The 20853-nt window shown below is 37.7% G+C and overlaps 2 protein-coding genes and 1 long non-coding RNA gene across 3 annotated transcripts in view; all 3 read left to right on the top strand.

The window, feature by feature from the left end:
• LOC137741411 (probable aminotransferase TAT2) overlaps positions 1–20853 on the top strand; it is a 104442-nt gene that overhangs the window by 31776 nt on the left and 51813 nt on the right. The gene's annotated exons all lie outside the window — the stretch shown is intronic.
• Positions 11999–14584, top strand: LOC137743863 (uncharacterized). Its single transcript, XR_011069538.1, has 5 exons — positions 11999–12236; positions 12328–12399; positions 12703–12820; positions 12907–14132; positions 14218–14584. It is a non-coding gene; the product is annotated as an uncharacterized lncRNA (long non-coding RNA).
• Positions 15189–19963, top strand: LOC137743476 (uncharacterized exonuclease domain-containing protein At3g15140). Its single transcript, XM_068483376.1, has 6 exons — positions 15189–15519; positions 16487–16689; positions 17166–17246; positions 18054–18179; positions 18470–18593; positions 19530–19963. The coding sequence occupies exons 1-6, from the start codon at positions 15286–15288 to the stop codon at positions 19728–19730; spliced, it is 969 nt and encodes a 322-aa protein (XP_068339477.1). The 5' UTR covers positions 15189–15285; the 3' UTR covers positions 19731–19963.

Raw genomic sequence — 20853 nt, 5'->3', positions numbered from 1 at the left:
GAACCTTCTTCCTCCGACGACCCTGATGCTCATGCGGCTTGGCGTCGTTGCAATGACATGATTCTCTCTTGGCTTCTGCATTCCTTGGAACTTGACCTTCAAGAATCTGTGCTTTTTTCCACATCTGTCCAAGCTGTATGGGATGATCTTCGCGAACGCTTCTCTTAGAGTAATGCTCCACGCATCTTCCAACTCAACCGGGAACTTGCTACAATTTCTCAAGGTTCTTCTTCTATCTCCACCTATTTTACTCGCCTGAAAGCTCTCTGGGATGAGCTTGCTTCTTATAATGATGGCTGCATGTGTTCTTGCAACGCCAAGCATGACCGTCAACAACTCATGCAATTTTTAATGGGCCTCAACGAATCCTTTGCTGCTGTTCGTGACCAGATTCTTTTAATGAATCCCCTTCCCACTGTTCGTCAGGCCTGTTCCTCGGTGTCTTAAGCTGAAAAACAACGCTCCCTGGGCGTCCTCCGCTCTGTCGATCAACCTGCTGCCATGGCTGTTCGTGGCCCGTCCCGTCCCTCCTCTGCTCGTCCTCCCCTCCACTGCACCTACTGCAATTTTGATTATCATACCCGAGACACCTGCCATAAACTTCATGGATATCCCGTTGGCCATCCCCTCCATGGCCAACCATGGCGACCACCGCGCCGTGCCACTGCTTCCAGTTCTTCCCGCAGCCATGCACCTTCCAGTCCTCCCCGGCAGCCACGGTTTTCTGCTTCCCGGCCCCATAATTTCACCCAGGCCCATCACGTGCAAGGCACCCAGGCCCCTGCCTCCTCTTCTACTCCAGCGACCCACCAAGTGCACGGGGCCCAGCCTACTTTGCATGACTTGCAGCTTGCCATGCTTGACCTCTCTGCCGAGCAGCACTTCCGTGTTCTAGCTGCTCTACGTGACACCACCACCCCTCCTCAGGCCAATGCCGTGCTCACTACTGATTTTGCCCAAGGTTTGTTACCTGTCACCTCTCGTCATGGTCAATGGATTCTTGACAGTGGTGCTACGGATCATATTACTTCTTCCGCTTCATGTTTGGTTAATCGTTCTCCTTCACATTTGCCGCCTGTTTCTTTGCCTAGTGGTGCTTCCGCTCCCATTACTTTTACCGGCACTCTTCCTTTAAATTCATCAGTTACTTTGAAGGATGTTTTATGTGTCCCTAATTTCCAAGTGGACCTTTTATCGGTTGGTAAACTTACAGATGGATTATCGTGTTCCATAACCTTCTTTCCTTCTTGGTGTGTTTTGCAGGACTTGGTTTCGAAGGCGATGATTGGTGTGGGTAAGCGACGTGGCGATCTGTATTACCTTGTGGCCCTTACCTCTTCTCTCCCTACCCGTCAACCTCTCTGCAACATCATTACCATCCCCTCCTCCCTCTGGCATAGGCGTCTTGGCCATCCCTCCTCCACTCGTTTGCAAGCTTTAGCATCTAGCTCTCTTAATTGTAATTTTGATTCTAGTCATATTTGTGATGTTTGTCCGTTGGCAAAACAAACTCGTCAACCTTTTCTTTTGAGTTCAATTTCATCAACTTTCCCTTTTGCTTTAATTCATTGTGATATTTGGGGCCCGAATCGTCAATCTTCTCTTTCTGGTGCTCATTATTTCTTAACCGTTGTGGATGATTTTTCTCGCTTTACGTGGGTCTTCCTCATGAAACATAAATCCGACACTCAACAATTAATTAAGGATTTTTTTGCTTATGTCACTACCCAATTCCGCACTACCATCCAATGCATTCGTACTGACAATGGTGGTGAATTTTTATCTCTTCGTAGTTTTTTCTCTGATCATGGGGTGCTTTTACAAACTTCTTGTGTTTATACCCCCCAACAAAATGGCGTTGTTGAAAGAAAACATCGTCATCTTCTTGAAACCGTTTGCGCCCTTCGTTTTCAATCCCATCTTCCTATCAAGTTTTGGGGGGAATGTGTTCTTACCGCTACTTATCTCATCAATCGTCTACCTACCCGTCTTCTCCATCATAAATCCCTATTTAAGGTTCTCTTTTCGAAAACCCCATCTTATGACCACTTCCGCGTCTTTGGTTGTCTGGCATATGCCACCTCTGTCACTCCCACCACCAAATTTTCCCCTCGGGCTCATCGTTGCATTTTTCTCGGTTATCCTCATGGACAAAAGGCCTATACCCTTTACGATCTCGACAATCACCGCATTTTCACTAGTCGAGACGTCATCTTTCACGAAACTACTTTCCCTTATGCCGTTTCTCACCTTCCTATCCCATCCTCTTCGCCTACCCTACCCATCCCACCCCCTCTGGACTTTACATATAACCCACCCCTTCCTGCCCCGACGCCTCACCCTCCTCCACCTTTCTCCCCTTCCACGCCTCCCACAGAATCCCTTGCTGCCCCATTACCCGTTCCTTCCCATGCCCCTGCCCTCTCGGCATCCCCTCTTTCCCCCCCTGCTACTTCCTTACCTTTCACCCTTTTACCCACGGACATCCCTACCCCCCCCCCCCACTACCTACCAATCCTCCCCTTCCCCGCACCTCTTCCCGTGCCCATAAACCTCCATCCTATTTAAAAGACTACGTTTGCTCGCAGGTGATTCTGCCATCCCACTCATCTTCGACTTCGCAACCCGGTTCTACACAAGGTACGCGATATCCACTTTGTAATTTTCTCTCTTATCACCGTTACTCTCCCAGGCATTTTTCTTACATTAACTCTGTCAGTCGGACTGTGGAGCCTTCCTCCTTTGCCGAGGCTGCCACTGACCCCAATTGGCAACGTGCTATGACTGAGGAGCTTCAAGCTTTACATGCTAATGGTACTTGGACTTTAACTTCCTTGCCCCCTGGCAAAATTCCCATTGGTTGTAAGTGGGTGTACAAACTCAAGCACAATTCCGACGGCTCTATTGACCGCTACAAAGCTCGTTTGGTTGCTAAAGACTTCACTCAGGCTGAAGGTATTTATTATCATGACACTTTTTCTCCTACTGCTAAAATGATTACGGTGCGTTGTCTTCTTGCTCTTGCTGCTAGTCAGTCTTGGTCTCTTCATCAACTTGATGTTAATAATGCTTTCTTACATGGTGACTTACATGAAGAAATCTATATGTCTCCTCCTCCTGGTCTCCGGCGACAGGGGGAGAATCTTGTGTGTCGCCTTCACAAGTCACTTTATGGTCTTAAGCAGGCTTCTCGCCAATGGTTTGCCAAATTCACTAGTGCCATCATTTCTGCCGGTTTTCAACAATCCAAAGCTGACTATTCATTGTTCACTAAAAAGTCTGGTATTTCTTTCACAGCTTTGCTCATTTATGTGGATGATATTGTGATTACAGGCAATGATGCTAGTGCCATTAATTCTCTGAAGTCTTTTCTCCGTGATCATTTTCGGATAAAAGATCTTGGTGATTTAAAATATTTTTTGGGTATTGAGGTTTCTCGTTCCAAACAAGGGATTTATATTTCTCAACGCAAGTATGCATTAGAGATTCTCAAGGACTATGGTTTTTTGGGAGCACGACCCATTGCTTTTCCTATGGATGACACAAAATTATCTGATAAAGGAGAACTTCTCAAGGATCCTGAAAAGTATCGACGATTAGTAGGTCGGTTAATATATCTCACTATCACTCGGCCGGATATCACCTATTTTGTGCATGTTCTAAGCCGTTTTATGCACGAGCCAAGGATATCTCATATGGATGCTACGCTTCGTATTGTTCGTTATTTGAAGGCTACTCCAGGTCAAGGTTTATTATTTCGTTCTGACAATCAGACCAAGTTAACTGCGTTTTGTGATTCTGATTGGGCAGGTTGCCCTATCACTCGCGATTCGACTACTGGGTATTGTGTATTCTTGGGCGGTTCTTTGATTTCTTGGCGGACGAAACGACAGAAAACCGTTTCGCTCTCTTCAACAGAGGCGGAATATAGGGCCATGGCAAGTGCTTGTTGCGAGATAGTTTGGCTTCGTTTTTTGTTGAAGGATTTGAACATTCCTTTGGATGGTCCTTCCATTTTATTTTGTGATAATCAAGCAGCGTTACATATAGCTGCCAATCCTGTTTTTCATGAACGAACTCGTCACATTGAGATGGATTGTCACTTTATACGAGATAAAATTGTAGATGGCACAATAGAGACCAAGCATGTGGGTACGGCACAACAGTTGGCAGACTTGTTTACCAAACCTCTTGGGAAAGAAAAGTTTTCGGGTATGTTACGCAAGTTGGGAGTTCTTGACATCCACTCTCCAACTTGAGGGGGAGTGTTAGACAAATAAGGAATATGGTTGGAGTCCTTGTGTAATTGTATATAATATTATTATTGGAAGAATAAGCCGTCCTACAGCCGTCCTACCTTGTCCTACCTACACACTAGGACGGCTACCTTGTCCTACCTACACATTTGTATCATGTATATATATTCTTGTAATCTTGTAGAGAAACATAATGAAAAAAAGCATTCTCTTCCATTTTTCCACATTCACGTATCAATAACAAATATATTTTTTAGCCTACATACCTTTTTCTACAGTTTGTTGTATATTCAATCAGTTTGTTGAGTAATTTTTTAGTGTACACGGTTATGTGATTTTATTATTTCTATTCAAATTATAACACGTAATTTTTTTTAATTTACATTAAAAATTAGACATATTAATTATGTTGTCTACTCTTACTATAACACGTAAGTATACACATAAGGCTTTTAGCACATTTGTAATGAGTTTGAGTTCCTAACTGCCTTAATCTCTAACTATTTATAACCATCGCTATGTCACCACAGCACCAGTGGACTTTCTTCTCTATATTTCATGTAGATATCTACGAACCCAAACAACAAGGAATGCAAGTGGTTTTCGGCCCCTGATCTTTCCCTTTCCAAAGTTTTGTTAACTTACATTTACGGCCATCGTGATTGAGCGGTACCTCATGATGAGGTAGTTCTCCCATTTGTATGGGGCGTCCTAATGACGGAATTCTTATTTGGAAGAAAAACTTAAATGAAATAAGTTTACCGTTATGTCATATTCTGATTTAATATTGCAATGTCATGTTCAATCCTACATAATATTGTATGGTTGAACCCTAATGACGTGATAACAGTGAACCTCTTTTCATACGTAGTAACCAACAGTTGACAACAAAGAGGGGTATAGAAAGTCCAAAGACGTTCATGAAATCCCAAGGCTAACTTAATTCAGCTGAGCTTGTGAGTGACTGCGAAACTATGGTTGCAAACATGAACATTATATAACGGACTCATGACTGTTTGAATGAGGGATTATTTTACGACCAGTTTTCTTTTTATTAATGGCGTGAGAGATTTGAAATTGGTATATATTTTAATATTGGAAGAGAAGTGACGTTAGATTGGTTGCATATATCTCAATAAACTTTCTTCTTTCAAGCAAATAATGTTTTGCGCTGCGTTGCTAGCCTATTGTTGAATGAGACTTTTTATTTTTATAGCGTTCTTGAGCATAGGATACTTTGAGCCTTATAATCGTTAGGTTTTAGGTCAGACAAAAATTATGATTTGAGGGATTAGAATGTGAAGAGTATCCTATACTCCGGAGCCTAAGCACATAGATTTTAAAGGAAAAATTTAGTATCTGATCCCTAGTTACTAATGTTCATTGACTGAAACCTTATTAGTTTTCAGATTTTGATTCAAGTCTCGAACATTAATGTAATAATGAATTTACATGTCAATTACATAATTTTTTAAAATAAAAATTAATAATTGATTTAGGATTTTAATACTCACACCTTTATTAAACTCCTAACTAATTTTAAAAATAAATAAAAAATTAGAACAAGTTTGTACCCATTAGCTTTTTAAAAAATGTTTTCAAATTTTTAATCGTATATGCACCCATTCATGTAGTTTTTTTTTTTCCAATTTTTCATCTTAAAATGTACCTGTTCTTAAATATACCAATTTGTTATATGTAAAATGTACCCTTTTTTTTTATTATATATAAAATCTATTCAATTTTTTGTGGTTTTGAAGAATGTACCCATGTTTTGGTACAATAATTTTTTTTTTTTCCGTTAATTTTGATGAATGTGCCCATGTTTATATGTACATACACACCATAGTATAATTTATATGTAATATTTTAATTAATTGCACAAATCATGGATTTTTATTTAAATCTCATTAATATAAACAACTATAAATTTCAAATTTTAATTTAAAAAATATAGTAACATATTAATTTAAAAAATATAGTAACATACATAGAAATAAAGTATCACATTAATTACAAGGACTTCGATGAAAAATTAAAAACCAACAAAGCTTAAGTCAAAGAATATTGATAGCTAGGGACCGTATCCAAAGTCTCCTTTTTTTTTTTTTTTTTTTTCTTTTTTTGGAAGTATTTGTTGGTGCCATGGCTTTTGAAAAGGCTCTAGAGTTTCATGTGTTTGCATGTGGGCTTATATATGTTATTCTCTTAAGGTGGGACTTACCAGCCAAGAATTGTGTTATTTGTTCAACCAACTCTTTGATGTTATGTTTGCTATTGGAGTTTTTGTTGAGCAAAGCTTCACTAATAGTTTTATATTTTCTTTATTTAGGTCATACAAGAAAATATCCCCCACACTGGCAGAAAAAATTTTGAAATTTTATTAGAGCAAATGAGGAGAGAAATGTGGGTAAACTTGATTTTTATTTACTTTTTTTTTCATTTTTGAGGGACAGAGAAAAAACATGGGATTTAGAGAAAGAGAGAGAGAACGTGATATAAAATTTACGAATATCATTTTCCCTTGACGACATGTAGTGAGGGAAGAGAAAAAAAAAGTAAAAAAAAAAAATTTACGAAATTATTTTAATGTCCATTTTTTTTCTTTTTTAATATTTATATTGAATTGAAGTGGTAGAATAAATATTTTTTTCATCCTCTTTGGCTGACAAAGAAAATTATATTAAATAGTTATTTTTTTTTTTTGCCAAACGATAAATTTTGTGAGATTAGATGAAGAGAGAAATGTGAGTAAACTTGATTTTTATTGAATTTTTTTCATTTTAGAGGGAGAGATAAAAAAAAACTTAGGATTTAGAGAGAGAGAGAGAGAGAGAGAGAGAGAGAGAGAGAGAGAGAGAGAGAGAGAGAGAGAGAGAGAGAGAGAGAGAGAGAGAGAGAGAGAGAGAGAGAGAGAGAGCGTGATATACAAATAGGTTATTTAGCTAAAGGTCAATAATCTTTACAAATTAGTCATAAATCAATACTCAATTTTCTTTTAGGACATAATCAATCAAATATTTATAATAATTATTCATAGGTCAATAAAGCATGTCACATGGTTTTAAGCTAGTTAGAAAATAACTATTATACCCTTATACCACTCTCTCTTGACTTTATTTCTTTATTTTTTTATTTTTTTCCCCTCTCTGATTCTTATCTACTCTCTATCAAAACTCGTTGCCCAACTCGAAATCCTATCAGCCCTTTAAGGTAGAACCTGATAAGGGTTCGTATCCACGAAAAATAAAGTTGACCCCATGGAAATTTTTTCATATTAATTAGAACCATATATATGGCCAGTAGAGATATATATGACTTAGAAAATATAGATCACAAAACAGCCTAACTAGAACCAAATTTTCCATGAGAGGCTACATAAAACTAACAACACTTTCCATTGTGCAAATCAGTAACATCCTCTCGAGTGCAAATCAATAATATCCATCATTTTCTCTCTCGCTTGTTTATGTATCCCTTTAACTTTTTTTGGGGACATTTTTTAACTGTAAAAGGAAAAAAAATATAAAGTTTGTGTTAGTGATAGTGATATTAATACTATATGTCTGAATCCATTAATGTAAAAGCACATACATAAAATATAAACTGCAACGAAGCGTCTGAATTCACAGAACAAAAAATAGACATTGCGTTGCAGTGTCTGAATCCACAAACTTACTTGAATCTCAATGCATAATCACAGAACACGAAGTGTCTGAATCCACATAACAGGAAACAGACACTGCAATGAAGTGTCTGAATCCACAAACCTATTTGAATCTCAATTCACAATCATAGAATAAGAAACTGACACTGCAACGTAGTGTCTCAATCCACATAACAAGAAACACTACGTTGCAGTGTATGAATCCACAAACCTATTTGAATTTGAATGCAAAATCACAGAACACGGGAAGCGACGATTAAACTAAACGACATAACCACCATGAATAACCATACACAGAGCCAACAAATATGTCGAAACGAACTAAATTTGTTATATGCTCAAACCAATTTTAACATCCAACAAGCTCAAATTCAAAACCAAAAGGTATAGTGTGCAAAAGTACATCAAATCTCTCAAAAACACAACTTAGATAACCTAAAACTTAAAAATTGAAGAACAAGAAGAAAATAGGAAGAAACAAATTACCTTGATCGTGATTTCTCAGTCGCAAGTTCGAATTGTTCGTTGGAATCAGCTCAAATGCAAATTGTTCGTCGGAATCGTTCGTCGGATGATGAAGGTGGTGGGAGGCGATGGAGGTTAAGGGTGTTGTGAGGCCGAAAAATGGAGGTTGAAGGTGGTGGGAGGCGGGGGAGGTTGAAGTAATGGAGGTTGAAGGTGGTGGCAGGTGTGGAGGTTGAAGTCTAAGAGTGTTTTATGGCTGCTGCACGATTTACAATGAGGGAGATGAAAAGATTTGGTGTTTTAAATGACAATGGCATCATTTGTAATTTTAATTTGATTGAGGTGTTTTAATGTATCTTAAAATCTCATTGACATATTTATAATTCCAATAAATTTGATTGACCTATTGTTAATATCATAACTTTTAATTGATTTTATACAAAATCACTCTATACAAATATCATTTTCCCTTGACGACATGTAGTGAGGGAAGAGAAAAAAAAGTTAAAAAAAATTTTGTGAAATTATTTTAATGTTCATTTTTTTTCCTTTTTAATAATTTTATTGAATTGAAGTGGTGAAATAAATATTTTTTTCATCCTCTTTTGGTTGACAAAGAAAATTATATTAAATAGTTTTTTTTTTTTTTTTAAACGATAGATTTTGTTAGATTATGTATTAGATTAGCTAACGACGGGGTTTGAACCCACGTCGTCATGCAATGCTCAACACTTTTCCACCACTATAGTAAAAGGTCACTTGCAAATTATATTAAATAGTTGAGGTAGTAGAAATAATATGTTAAAATTTTGTGGATGACGAGTTAATATATATTAATTTATTACTTCTTTATGTAAAGCATTGTATTAAAATGAAAGGTAAATTACACAAAATTACCTCAACTATGTACCGCATCACAATCTCATATCTCATGTTTTAAACATTGCAATATCATACCTTAATTTATGAATTCGTTCAATGTCAGACCTTCATTAATTAATCCGTCAAATTGACCGTTAAGTGATGACGTTGCAAATGCATGGCTATATTTTGCTGACGTGGCACCCATCCCACCCCTCTTTCTTTCCTCTTTCTTCCCATATTCTCTCTCCTTTTCTCCCTTTCACGTTGCAACAACGGCCTCGTCGGCTCCGTCATCGTTGGCAAGCTCCAAGCTCTAGGCTTCACGAATCTTGACTTCCGCATGCACTCCGAGCTCGACCTCACCCGCGAAGCCGACTTCGATTCCTTATTAGCCCTCGCTTCCCCCCCACCACCAAAGTCGACAGCATTCACGCCAATAACACGAATGCGGCAGATTTCATCGCCGTCAATCTCCAGATCTAAACCAACGTCATTGATAGCAGTTACCGACTCAAAGTCAAGAAGCTCCTATTCCTCGACTCCTCCTACATTTACCCCAAATTCGCTCATCAGCCCGTTCTTGCTTGTTTGCTCAATTTGGTTTCCTTTTCTTTCTCTAATGTAAATTACATGGCCTTTCTTTGATTTTCTTGGCTGAATTTGGTTTTTGCTTTGTTGCTGTGTTGCCATTTACGATTCAGAAATTGGGTTTGATATGCGTGGCGAGAGAGAAGTAAGGGGAAGGCTGGGTTGCGTGGGGTGAGGGCCATGAGGTAGATTTTTATTTTTATTTTATTTTTTTTAATGAATTTTTTAAAATAATATTTTAAATGAATTAAAATAATTTTAATAATTAAATATTTGAGTAAATGACAAAAAACTACCTCAACTAATGGTGTCACGACACTTTCATATCTCATCTTTTAAAATTGACAATGTCATACCTCATCTTACAAATTTGTACCAATGTTAGACCTCCGTCAGTTTTTCTGTTAATTTCTTTGTTAAATGCTGACGTGGTCAGAGACAGGACCCACTCACTAATCCAACTGGATTAAAAAATAATTAAATATATTTTTAATAATTAAATATTAAAAAATTAAAATAAAATTATTTTTTTATATAAAATTGTGGGATCCACCCTCTTTCTCCCCTCTTTCTCTCTCGCCTCTCTCTCTGGATACCTGCATCCCCAAACCCTTTTCATCCATCCCCCTTCCCCAACCTTCCTCCCCCTTACCCTTTCTTCCCCCCGCTCCCCGTCTTCCCCAAACTCAAAACCAGAACCACCCAACCCAGATCCCACCCCGCTCCCGTCTTCTCCGTCTTCCCCGAACGATTTGGACCACACCTAGATCTGACAATTCGTCGACTCGGTGTACATCGTCCCGTCGTTCAACACCGCCAACGTGTTCACGGCATCCTCGTGCACCTTGACCGACTCGACGCAACATCCACCCTTTATCTCTCATCTCTTTCTCTCTCTCTCGCATCTCTCTCTTTTCTCTCTGTGGACACCTGCATCCCCAAAACCCTTCCCACCCGTCCCCCATTCCCAACCTTCCTCCCCCTCACCCTTTCTTCCCTCCGCTCATTGTCTTCCCCAAACTCAAAACCAAAACCACCCAACCCAGATCCCACCCTGTTCCCGTCTTCTCTGTCTTCCCCGAACTGTTTAGACCACACCCAGATCTGACAATCCATCGACCGGATGTATACCGTCCCGTCGTTGGACACTGCCAACGCGTTCACGGCGTCCTCGTTCGACGTAGCAGAGATCCAAGTCCCACCAAATCTTCAGGCTCTTGTCCCAGGAGACTAAGTAAATTAGGGCATTGTTGACGGCGATGCCGATGACAGTGTTGGCGTGTTGGATCCAGAGGCATTTTTCGTGGCCCGATGCAGCGTAGATGGGGTTGTGGTTGATGGTGAGGCAGGTGATTGAGAGGGAGGGGTGGCGGGGCAGGAGATTGGCGAAGTAGAGGTGTGAGATGGAGAGGTCAAGGGGGGTCTAGAAGGGAGAGTTTCTGGATGGAGAGGATATATGGCAGCGTCTGGAGGGAGAGGTTGTGCAAAGAAGATGGGAATGAGGGGAAGAAAGGGTGAGGGGAGGAAGGTTGAGGGGGACGGGTGGGAAGGGTTTTGGGGATGCAGGTGTCCAGAGAAAGAGAGAAGAGAGATCGGCGAAAGAGAGAGGAGAGAGAGGGTGGATCCCACAATTTTATATAAAAAAATAATTTTATTTTTAATTTTTTAATATTTAATTATTAAAAATTATTTAATTATTTTTTAATCCAGCCGGATTAGTGAGTGGGTCCTGTCTCTGGCCACGTCAGCATTTAACAGAGAAATTAACAGAAAAACTGGCGGAGGTCTGACATTGACACAAATTAGTAAGATGAGGTATGCTATTGTTAATTTTAAAAGATGAAGTATGAAAGTGTTGTTCGACCTATAGTTAAGGTAATTTTGTGTAATTTACCCTAAATATTTTTATTAGTTGGCACAAGTTGGCTGCAATGTCAGCAAAATATGGGCTTGCATTTACTACGTCATTAATTAACGGATGTATGACATTGCAACAAATTTATAAATTAAGGTATGACATTGCGATATTTAAAATATGAAGTATGAGATTATAGTTCGATCAATAATTGTGAGGTAATTTTGTATAATTTACCCTCAAGTGAAATTAAGTTCGGCCGTCGCATTTCGGAAGAGCAAGGACGATGCCGTTTCGGACTTTTTGTTCTTTCTACTCAATCTCCCTCCAAAATCTCCCTCCGTCCGTTCTCCTGAACTGTTGCCTCGACTCCCCAGCGAAGAACCCAGCAATCAGCCAACTGGTTCGCCCAAACCCGGTTGTGGAAAAACCCTAAAACCCACGTCCCTCCATGGCCTTGACCTCTCGCACTCATGGCGTCACCGGACGGATCCGAACCGCCACATCCAATCTCCACGAGGACAACCAGTCTCTTATCTCCGTAAGCTCCTAGGACTTATGCCTTTTTTTATTTTTGAAGAAAAAAATAGCAATTTATTGTTTTTCTTATGGAAGATTATCTCTGCTTTCAGGATATTGGGAAAGCTTTCAGTTTGATGAAGAAAATTGCAGTTGATTTTGAAAGGGCTAAGCAGTTTGAGAGGGTAATTTCCTTAAAAAAAAATTTAATGTAATTTAATTTAATTTAATTTTTTTGTACGAGAAGTGGTTTTAGTTTCTGAAATTTGTAGGTGTTGCTGCTAAAGGCCTGAAACTTTATCAAATTTCTGAAATTTTTGAGTAATTTTAAGTTTTGGGTTTTATCTAATTATTGGCATTTGAATTTTTTTAGCTAGAAACTGTTAAGAGAAAATGGAATTTCGATGTGATTAAAATGTCCTATGATAGATCATAGATTCAAGATATGAAGCATTTGTCGAGATATGAAAAACCCGAAAATGTGACAGGTCACAGGTGAAAGAGCTCGAAAATGCCGTTGTTGAATTGGTGGATACTTATGAAGACTGTTCGCATTTTTCGTCAGCAATTGAATCTGTTGGAGTTATATACCAACCTGGGCCAGAGGTGCTAGCAATTTTCTGCTTCTTGCACAGTTTCTGATTCAATGACTTTGCTTATTTATTTGTTGTTTCTCTAATCCATCCAAGCAGATATGGTTATTTGATGTTGATGGACCAGCTTACTGATTTTGATAAGTTGTTCAAGAACGAGGTTGCACAGCTGAAGGCAAACTCATCTTCAGTTCCCCAAAACCATCCGCTAATGCGTGAATTCCGGGAAGCTGTCTGGGTATGAACTTTTGTTACTTTAAATGCACAGAATAAGATTTTGAAATTTTTCGCTGACTTTTGATGATGCAGTTGGACAATGCTAAAAGCAAGCATAATGAATTAGTAAATGTTGCTTCTTATTCGGTTTTTTGTAATAAACTTTGCCTCGAGTTTCTTATGACATGCAAGTACACATGGAATGATGCCAACTAGTTAGAAACCAAACAACTGTTTTAAACACTTTTTCTGCCTAGCTTAGCAATATTTTGTGTAATTATTTTATTTCTGGCATTGAAGGGAATGCTATCGATGCCTATGGTTAAAAGGGTACATATTTTCGCTAAACTGAGCAAGTGTATTTCTTATTAAGCTCTCTTCTTACTAATATTTGCCAATCCTTAGACTGTTGTAAATGACCACTGTAACTTTGTTGCTCCATGCTAGAATATGTAAAGAATTAGAACTACAAATAATAGGCAAAGAAGTCAGGCAAGTGTTGGGGAGGTAAACCACTTATTGGATTATAACAGGTCTAACTCCAAAGCAAATTGATAGTTTTAGGTGTTATATCTGTCCAGAATGAATATGATCCGTGGAAATACTGTTTATCGTAGTTTTTCTTATGCATGTTTAGGAGTAGATAAAGGCATTCTTTAGCTTATGACAATAGGTTCTGTTGTACGATAATCCTGTGGTTACTCTATATGGAGATATCTAGTTTACGACACATGATTCTGATGCATTTTGAAACTTGTAGGATCAGTCATTTGTGTTGACTGTTGTTAAGGTTACTACTGATATTCGGGTTTCAAATCCTTCTTTTGCTGCATGTTTCGTTTTGCCATCATTCTGTGCCTCATAAGTTTGACTCGTGCTTAATCGTCTTTGCTTGTTTGTAAACGTGAAGTTAAAGGATTGTTGCAATCTTTCTATGACTCTGGTATAAAAATATAAAGTGGAAGTAGCGGAAAGTAAGTTCTTATGATGATTTCTTCATAGTGTTCTTGTTTGTTGGGCAATTGTTTATAGTTTCGTAGAACTTTTAACAGTAAATCTGCAAAAGAGCAGAGACTTACGGGGAAACAACACACGCTGCCCTGTTGCAGGTATTTAAAATTTTTGTTCCCCAACATGAGACGGACTTATACCTTTGGTGAGATCGCTTAACCCTTTGCTTTTTCCTCCTGTCAGCTTGCCTTGCGAACTTGCAGCTAGATAAATTGAAGCATGATCCATTGTTGGCCGCGGAGATTGATGACTTGCGTAAAATTCAAAATCAGAGTGTCATGACTGATGTGATGGATGTCATCGAGTTTGAAGAGTAATTGGATGATTTCGGGATGTGAAAAGTCTCAAAAACAACATTTCAGCTTGGCTATTTCGACATGCTTGTAGGTCGTCGTGAAGCAGCCATGTGCATTCTGTAGAATGGTTTTGTATAGAGTGACCTGTTTTGATGATATTGCAGATGTTGTAGTTGAAAGCACTTCCAGTTCCTTGTATACAATATCAGATACTGGAGGTGATTCAATTTTCAATTTGCCAATCAAGAGTAATGACGTATTTACCATTTTAACCATCAAGTCACGATATTGGGGATACTCATATTTGTCACGTGGACAACACATGAGTCATGTAAGAGGGTAAAAACGTCATTTCCATGTTATTTAGGTGGCAAATTGGACAGAATAATTGGTGAAAATTTGATAGTTGAGGAGGAAATTGGCCATTAATAAAAGTTCATAGTAAAAAACTAAAAATTGACAATAACTTGCAAGTTCAGGGTGTAAAACGTTCAAAACCTCAAAAAATTAATAGATGTGGTTGGTTCAATTGGTTTAAAGTTAAAAATGACTTTCACTCTTCTTCTTCCGTGTTTATATTTGACATTTAAATTAAATATATCAAACACGGAGATAATGATTAAAACTATACATTTTAGAGAGGCGCCGAAGTTAAAAAAACGAATGTGCCTAAATCATTTTCCTATCTAAATACGCTAATCGGACTAATTGCACTTTTGGTTCAGTTACAATTCTTTAGTAAATTAGTATAAAAACCGGTTCAAGAACGCGAATTGGTTTAGTTGCCAGAACCAGATCATCACCGGTTCAAAATATGAGCCGACCGGTTCACATTTGACCGGTGTTCCCATCTTTTCCTAGTTTCCTTTCATGGTTACCCGCCAAGGGGCCGTTAAGCAAAACCGCCACGCACAGAGCGGCCGAGACTCAGAGAATTAAAGGCAAAGCGGCAGTAATGGCGTTTCCGAGAGCCAGACTTTTCACTCTCCCACTTCTTCCTTCACTCTTCTTAACCACTCTCAAACCCTTCCTTCCCATTTCTCCCTTCCTCACTCGTCCTCCGGTCCGTTCACTCGCCGCCCTTGCCTCCGTTTCTGCTTCCGAAACCCAAGACTCACCGGCTCCTCGAAAGACCGGTAAACGGTGGAAGCCCATGTGTTTGTATTACACGCAAGGGAAGTGCACTATGGTATGTTCCAGCTCCGGACCACCAACACCCTCAAGTCTTCTATCTTAGCCCACGAATCAACTCTAATGATGATTTGATTTTCTGAAACAATTGTTTAGTTAGCTTGTTGTTGAGACGTTTTTCGGATACCGTTTGCATTGTAATTGAGTGGTCTATTATCTTGCATTCCATGTGTTTGATTGAATGCCTCAGACAAAGTGATTTGCTTTACGGTGCTCTTTGGATTTGTTGCCTTTTTTCCTCTGTGTGAGTGGAATTGAAGTCAGTGAGCTGAAATTATCGCTTGAATGTTGTCGTCTGTTTAGATAAAAACTGCATATTGTTAAATAATGATATATGCCAAACAAATACATGTGGGAGATATGTGTTTTGAAGCCTGTGATTTCTTGTTTCATCCATTGGTAAATCCAACCTATTAGAGTATCTTCCGTTCTAGCAAAATCCAGCGAGTTCTACCCTTTGAGTTACTGTTATTTCTTTCCCTCTTTCTTCCATTCTTTCACTTTCTGCCTCCTTAACTCTATCACATGCGCACACGCACAGATTTTTTTGGTCTTTGTGTGTGTGTGTGTGTGTGTTTATTTGGCATTGCAAACAAAGAATCAGTAGTGATTTGTATCATTGCAGTTATCATTGCTGGCATTTCAGCAGGGTATTTTTTTTGTTCAGCATGATAAGCATTAGTACATTTCTACTGTTCTTTAAATGTCATATTGGATTTGGTCTTAAATCAAACAGTAACGTATTGCATATTGGTGTAATTAGAGTTTCGATTAGCTGCTGAAAGTGTCACTAGCCATATATTGGGATTGTAGAAAGGGAAAAACGACCAGTTTCTGACATAGATAGTCACAGGTTGTCTTAGAAGGAAAATAATTAAACAGGAAAAGGATTCATGTTTGATGATTTAATTTATTCAAATTACAGCAAGAACTTGTAATTTAATTAGAGTTACTTTGTTTTGAAGATGGAGGATCCTATGCACATGGAGAAGTTCAATCATAACTGCTCCAGAGATCTTGAAGTGACGAATCCCATGTCAAACAGCATCCGCTTTCAGAACCTAGATTTTTTTCTTGTACTTGATTTAGAGGGAAAAGTTGAAATTCTTGAGTTTCCAGTTCTGATGATTGATGCAAAAACCATGAATGTTGTGGATTTTTTCCACAGGTATTACTGCACCTCCTCAACACATTTTAGTGCAATTCAATTACTTATCTGCCTTTCCTGCTAGAGATTATATTGTTGTTGTTTTCTGTTTCATGCATACGATAGTTGAGGGTGATTTAAAATTTTCAAAGCTATAAAACTAATGTATACCAGGAGCATATGATGCAAACTACCAATTGCTTATTTTACATTCCCCATTTACTAGCAGGATCTGCTTTGGTACATTTTTCATACTTCTTTTATAAGTATTGGACATGTTGCCAAAGGAACAATGAATCTGTCTGGTATTCTGTAAAGAACCAATGCTCAGACAATTAAGGGGAAAACCATTACTATTGCTGATTTTCCATACGAATTCTGTTTTTATAATTTATTTTGTTTGGTTCTTGTTTGTTTGTTTTCCTTTCATTGCGCTCCTGCACAAGTATTTAGAACAGTAATTTTGTTTTCTAACTTTTTCCATTATTCCTTTGCAGATTCGTGAGGCCAACGGAGATGAGCGAGGCAAGAATAAATGAATATATTGAAGGAAAGTATGGCAAATTTGGAGTTGATCGGTATGCAACTAATTTAGTTGTGAGTTGTGACCACGTGGCACTTATGCTTCACGTTTATCACATTTTGGCAGATTAAGAAAGTAGTCAAAACACTGGTAGATCAAGCTATGCAAACAAATTTAGAAAGAAGGGTAATGAAAGCTAGATGAAGACAAAAATATTTTAACATGGTTATGTGTAGTTATTTATTTGTCATATCACATATGTTTTTGTGATAAAATTTTGTTGTCAAAAGCCATTCAATTTTTGCTTCACAGTAGCTAGTAGCTTATTAAAATATTTCCGATCTGATACAACTACAGAGCTGATGTTATCTGATGTAATCTGGAAAACGAATGGCATGAAACTGAAGATCTGATACAAAAAGAAAAAAGTTGGTATCATTAAATTTGTTAGCAACTTCACTACCAGAAAGAAACTAAATGGACCCAGTCAGAATGAAATATTTTGCATTTGTAGGTCTTGAACTAGAAGACAAGTTTGCAGACCTAGAAATTGCTGATTTGGAAGAAATTTCTTGGGGTGAGTGCTTGGGTTAAAAAGCCTAAGAACAATGTTGTGAAGAGGATAACTCTTTAAGAGAGTGGTTCAATGCCGGACTAGCAATCACAATAATTGAATAAGGGTTGTTCCCATGAGAGAAAGTAGACTATAAACAAGAATTGTAGTGTTAAGTTGAACACTATTTCATATGTTAGTCCTCATACTGAAAAGTTATCGTCATATTGTAATAATTTTAGTTAATTACATTTGGAGTTTTCTTGTTATGCTTGTAGTGGTACATAAATATGACATACAGATTTGCAGTGTTTGGCATGATACAGCTATACCATTTAAGGATGTTCTTCAACAATTTGAAGCATGGTTAATTCAGCATCAGTTGTGGGGAGAGGAGCTGGGTGGGTGTCTTAATCGAGCAGCATTCGTCACTTGGTAAATCTCACTTTTCATTAATATATCTGGTCTGTATCTTATGATAGCAAACCTTTTCTCTTTCTGCTTAACTTTAAACTGTAAATGATGCTAGTTTAGCTCTGATATTGAGCATGGCGTATAGAAGTATTATTTTCCAGTAAAATTTGGTGTAAGTACCTTCAAGTTTGAGTGGTGCCCCTTACTCCACGATTTCCGCTAAAAATTGCCAAGGAAATATTCTCTTATGATATTCAATCGAGGTGAATCATTTCTGGATTTTCTGATCTATCTTGTTGAACTATTATCAGTGGAAACTGGGATTTGAAAACAAAAGTTCCTCAGCAATGCAAAGTGTCAAGGATGAAGCTTCCCTCATATTTTATGGAATGGATCAATATCAAAGATGTCTATCTAAATTTTTACAAGAGAAGGGTAAGTTCACACTATATCTTCATATCTTTAAGAAAGCATGTCACATGCCTTTTGTTCATGATATGTGATAGGGAAGTTGAGGGATGAATGGTTTAACCAAAACATAGCGGTAATCTAATTAATACTGAATATTGATGCAATTGAAGATTGAACTTATGTTGGGTGCGGTATTGGTTTGGCCTGATGATGTTAAATTGTATCAACCTACAAATCATAGAATCAGTGTATTAGTTTCCATTAATTGACAGGGTCACGTCAATGCTAAGCTTCTTGATCACTGAGCGTGAAACAATTGCATTCCGAGTTTTTCTGGTTACACATCATAATCAATTTTATAACAAAGAGAATTTGTTTAATCCCTCCCCTGGTTTGGCTTATATTCAGTTTGCTTCTCTGTGGTTTAGTCTCACTTTGTCCATGTATGGCGTATTATCTTAAGTTTTCCTTTTTCTTGAACCAAATCTGTTTGATTCCAGTGGTCTACCATATCATGTATTTTCGATTAACTGTGTGATCAAGCATAATTCTATGAAAAATCACTGATTCACTGATACATCAAATAGGGATTGAATTTTTATGATTTTCTTAGGATCTTTTCTGTGTTGAATCGTTTTAGATTGCATTTGGATTATTGCATTAAAATGAGGGATTCAATTTGATTACCTAATTTAAATCGTTTATCTAGATGTTTAAAAAGCATAAAAGATGGCTTTGATACATTTTGTCTTAGATTGAGAAGAGCTTTCCATATTGAAGTGTTTAGAGAGTAATTTGAAAGAAAAGAACCCGTCCACCTTCACTCGTGGACTTTATTAATATCAAAAGAATTCGAAAGCTTATTAAACAATTTACACTAAAAGTTTAAATCCAAACATTTTCTTCTGAAGTATATTCCAACACACAACATTAAGACTTTTGCTTCGTTATGGATTGCAGGCCACAGGAATGATGACGATGATGAAGGAACTTCAGATACCATTGTTGGGAAGTCACCATCTTGGATTTGATGACTCAAAGAACATAGCAAGGGTATTACAGCACATGCTCGCTGATGGTGCAGTTATACAGATTAGCGCAAGGAGGAATCCCGATTCTCCTGAGAATGTCGAATTTCTGTTCAAGAACAGAATTAGGTAGCTGATTCTAGTTTGATTTCTTAAAAAATTAACTTAGTTGTACAATGAAGGAACCAAAGGTTTCCAGTTCTTCACTTCAAAATCCTGATTTCTTACCACTACTGATCTGAAGTGATTCTGTTGCTCCACTTCTACCACCAAAGTTTTTTGTTTTTGTTTTGTTTATGCAAATTCATATTGGGGGATGGAGAATTGAATTGACGCGTCTTAAGTTTTTATTCGACATAGGAAAATGTTTTCCGCACTCTTTTTCTCGACACCCCAGTTTTTTTTTTTTTTTTTTTTTTTTTTTTGGTGTCCCCAAATATCTCCTTGCAATAAACAGGAGTGTGTAAGGAAAAAAAAAAAAAAAAAAAAAAGAGATGTGCAGAAATTACTTCTCTAGATATAACCTAAACCCTAAATGCTAATTCCTAAATCTTTTCTTATTTTCTAGTTTCCCATGGGGCTAAATCTCAAATCTATAAACGACATCGTTTGACCATAAATACAGCATGAGTAAATCATATATTCCTCTTGGTAATCTTGAGTATGAATTCTTTGCTCATACTCACCCAGTGACCAGTTATTTTTGTAGGGAAGTGATTTTCACACATTTTTTTTATCTTCTCACAAATCGGATTGAATAGGTCAAACGAATTGACGGTCAAGATTAAACAGAAGTGTGAAAATCACTTCCCATTTTTTATTGTCTTTTTTTTTTTTTTGAAGTTTATTATTATTAAGGGGATGGAGAAGGTTTGAAACTATTACAATAATAAAGGGGAGGGGGAGTTTCAAATGCAAGTCGCACATAGAAACTCAACACCCTATCCGTTAGGATATTATTACTTTTAAATAAAGGATTCAGATTGAGAAATCTCCTCACTATATTACTGATCCCTTGCTTGAGGATTGTAATTGATTTTAATTTCTTCTTTACTTGGTTTTATTGGCGAAATATATAATAGGCGGTGCCACACCCCTTTTACCTTTCATACATCATCTGATAATTTATGTTCTTTGATCATTTTTAATTCATTTGATTCGCTAGTCGCAAATAGAGGGGAGTCTGTGAATTAACACCATCCTATGTACTGGTTTGATACTGAGGTACTTTTATAAAAAGTGGATATAAAAAAAAG

Source organism: Pyrus communis, chromosome 8, assembly GCF_963583255.1.
Source record: "Pyrus communis chromosome 8, drPyrComm1.1, whole genome shotgun sequence".
Classification (NCBI taxonomy): Eukaryota; Viridiplantae; Streptophyta; class Magnoliopsida; order Rosales; family Rosaceae; genus Pyrus; species Pyrus communis.
This window is presented reverse-complemented; position numbering and strand designations above follow the sequence as displayed.

Bases quoted from the DNA above. Each gene is read 5' to 3' on its own strand.
- LOC137743476 (XM_068483376.1), top strand. From the start codon at position 15,286: ATGGCGTTTCCGAGAGCCAGACTTTTCACTCTCCCACTTCTTCCTTCA. The intron at 18,180-18,469 runs GTAAATCTCACT...AACTATTATCAG, and splicing joins CGAGCAGCATTCGTCACTTG to TGGAAACTGGGATTTGAAAA. The intron at 18,594-19,529 runs GTAAGTTCACAC...TATGGATTGCAG, and splicing joins TAAATTTTTACAAGAGAAGG to GCCACAGGAATGATGACGAT.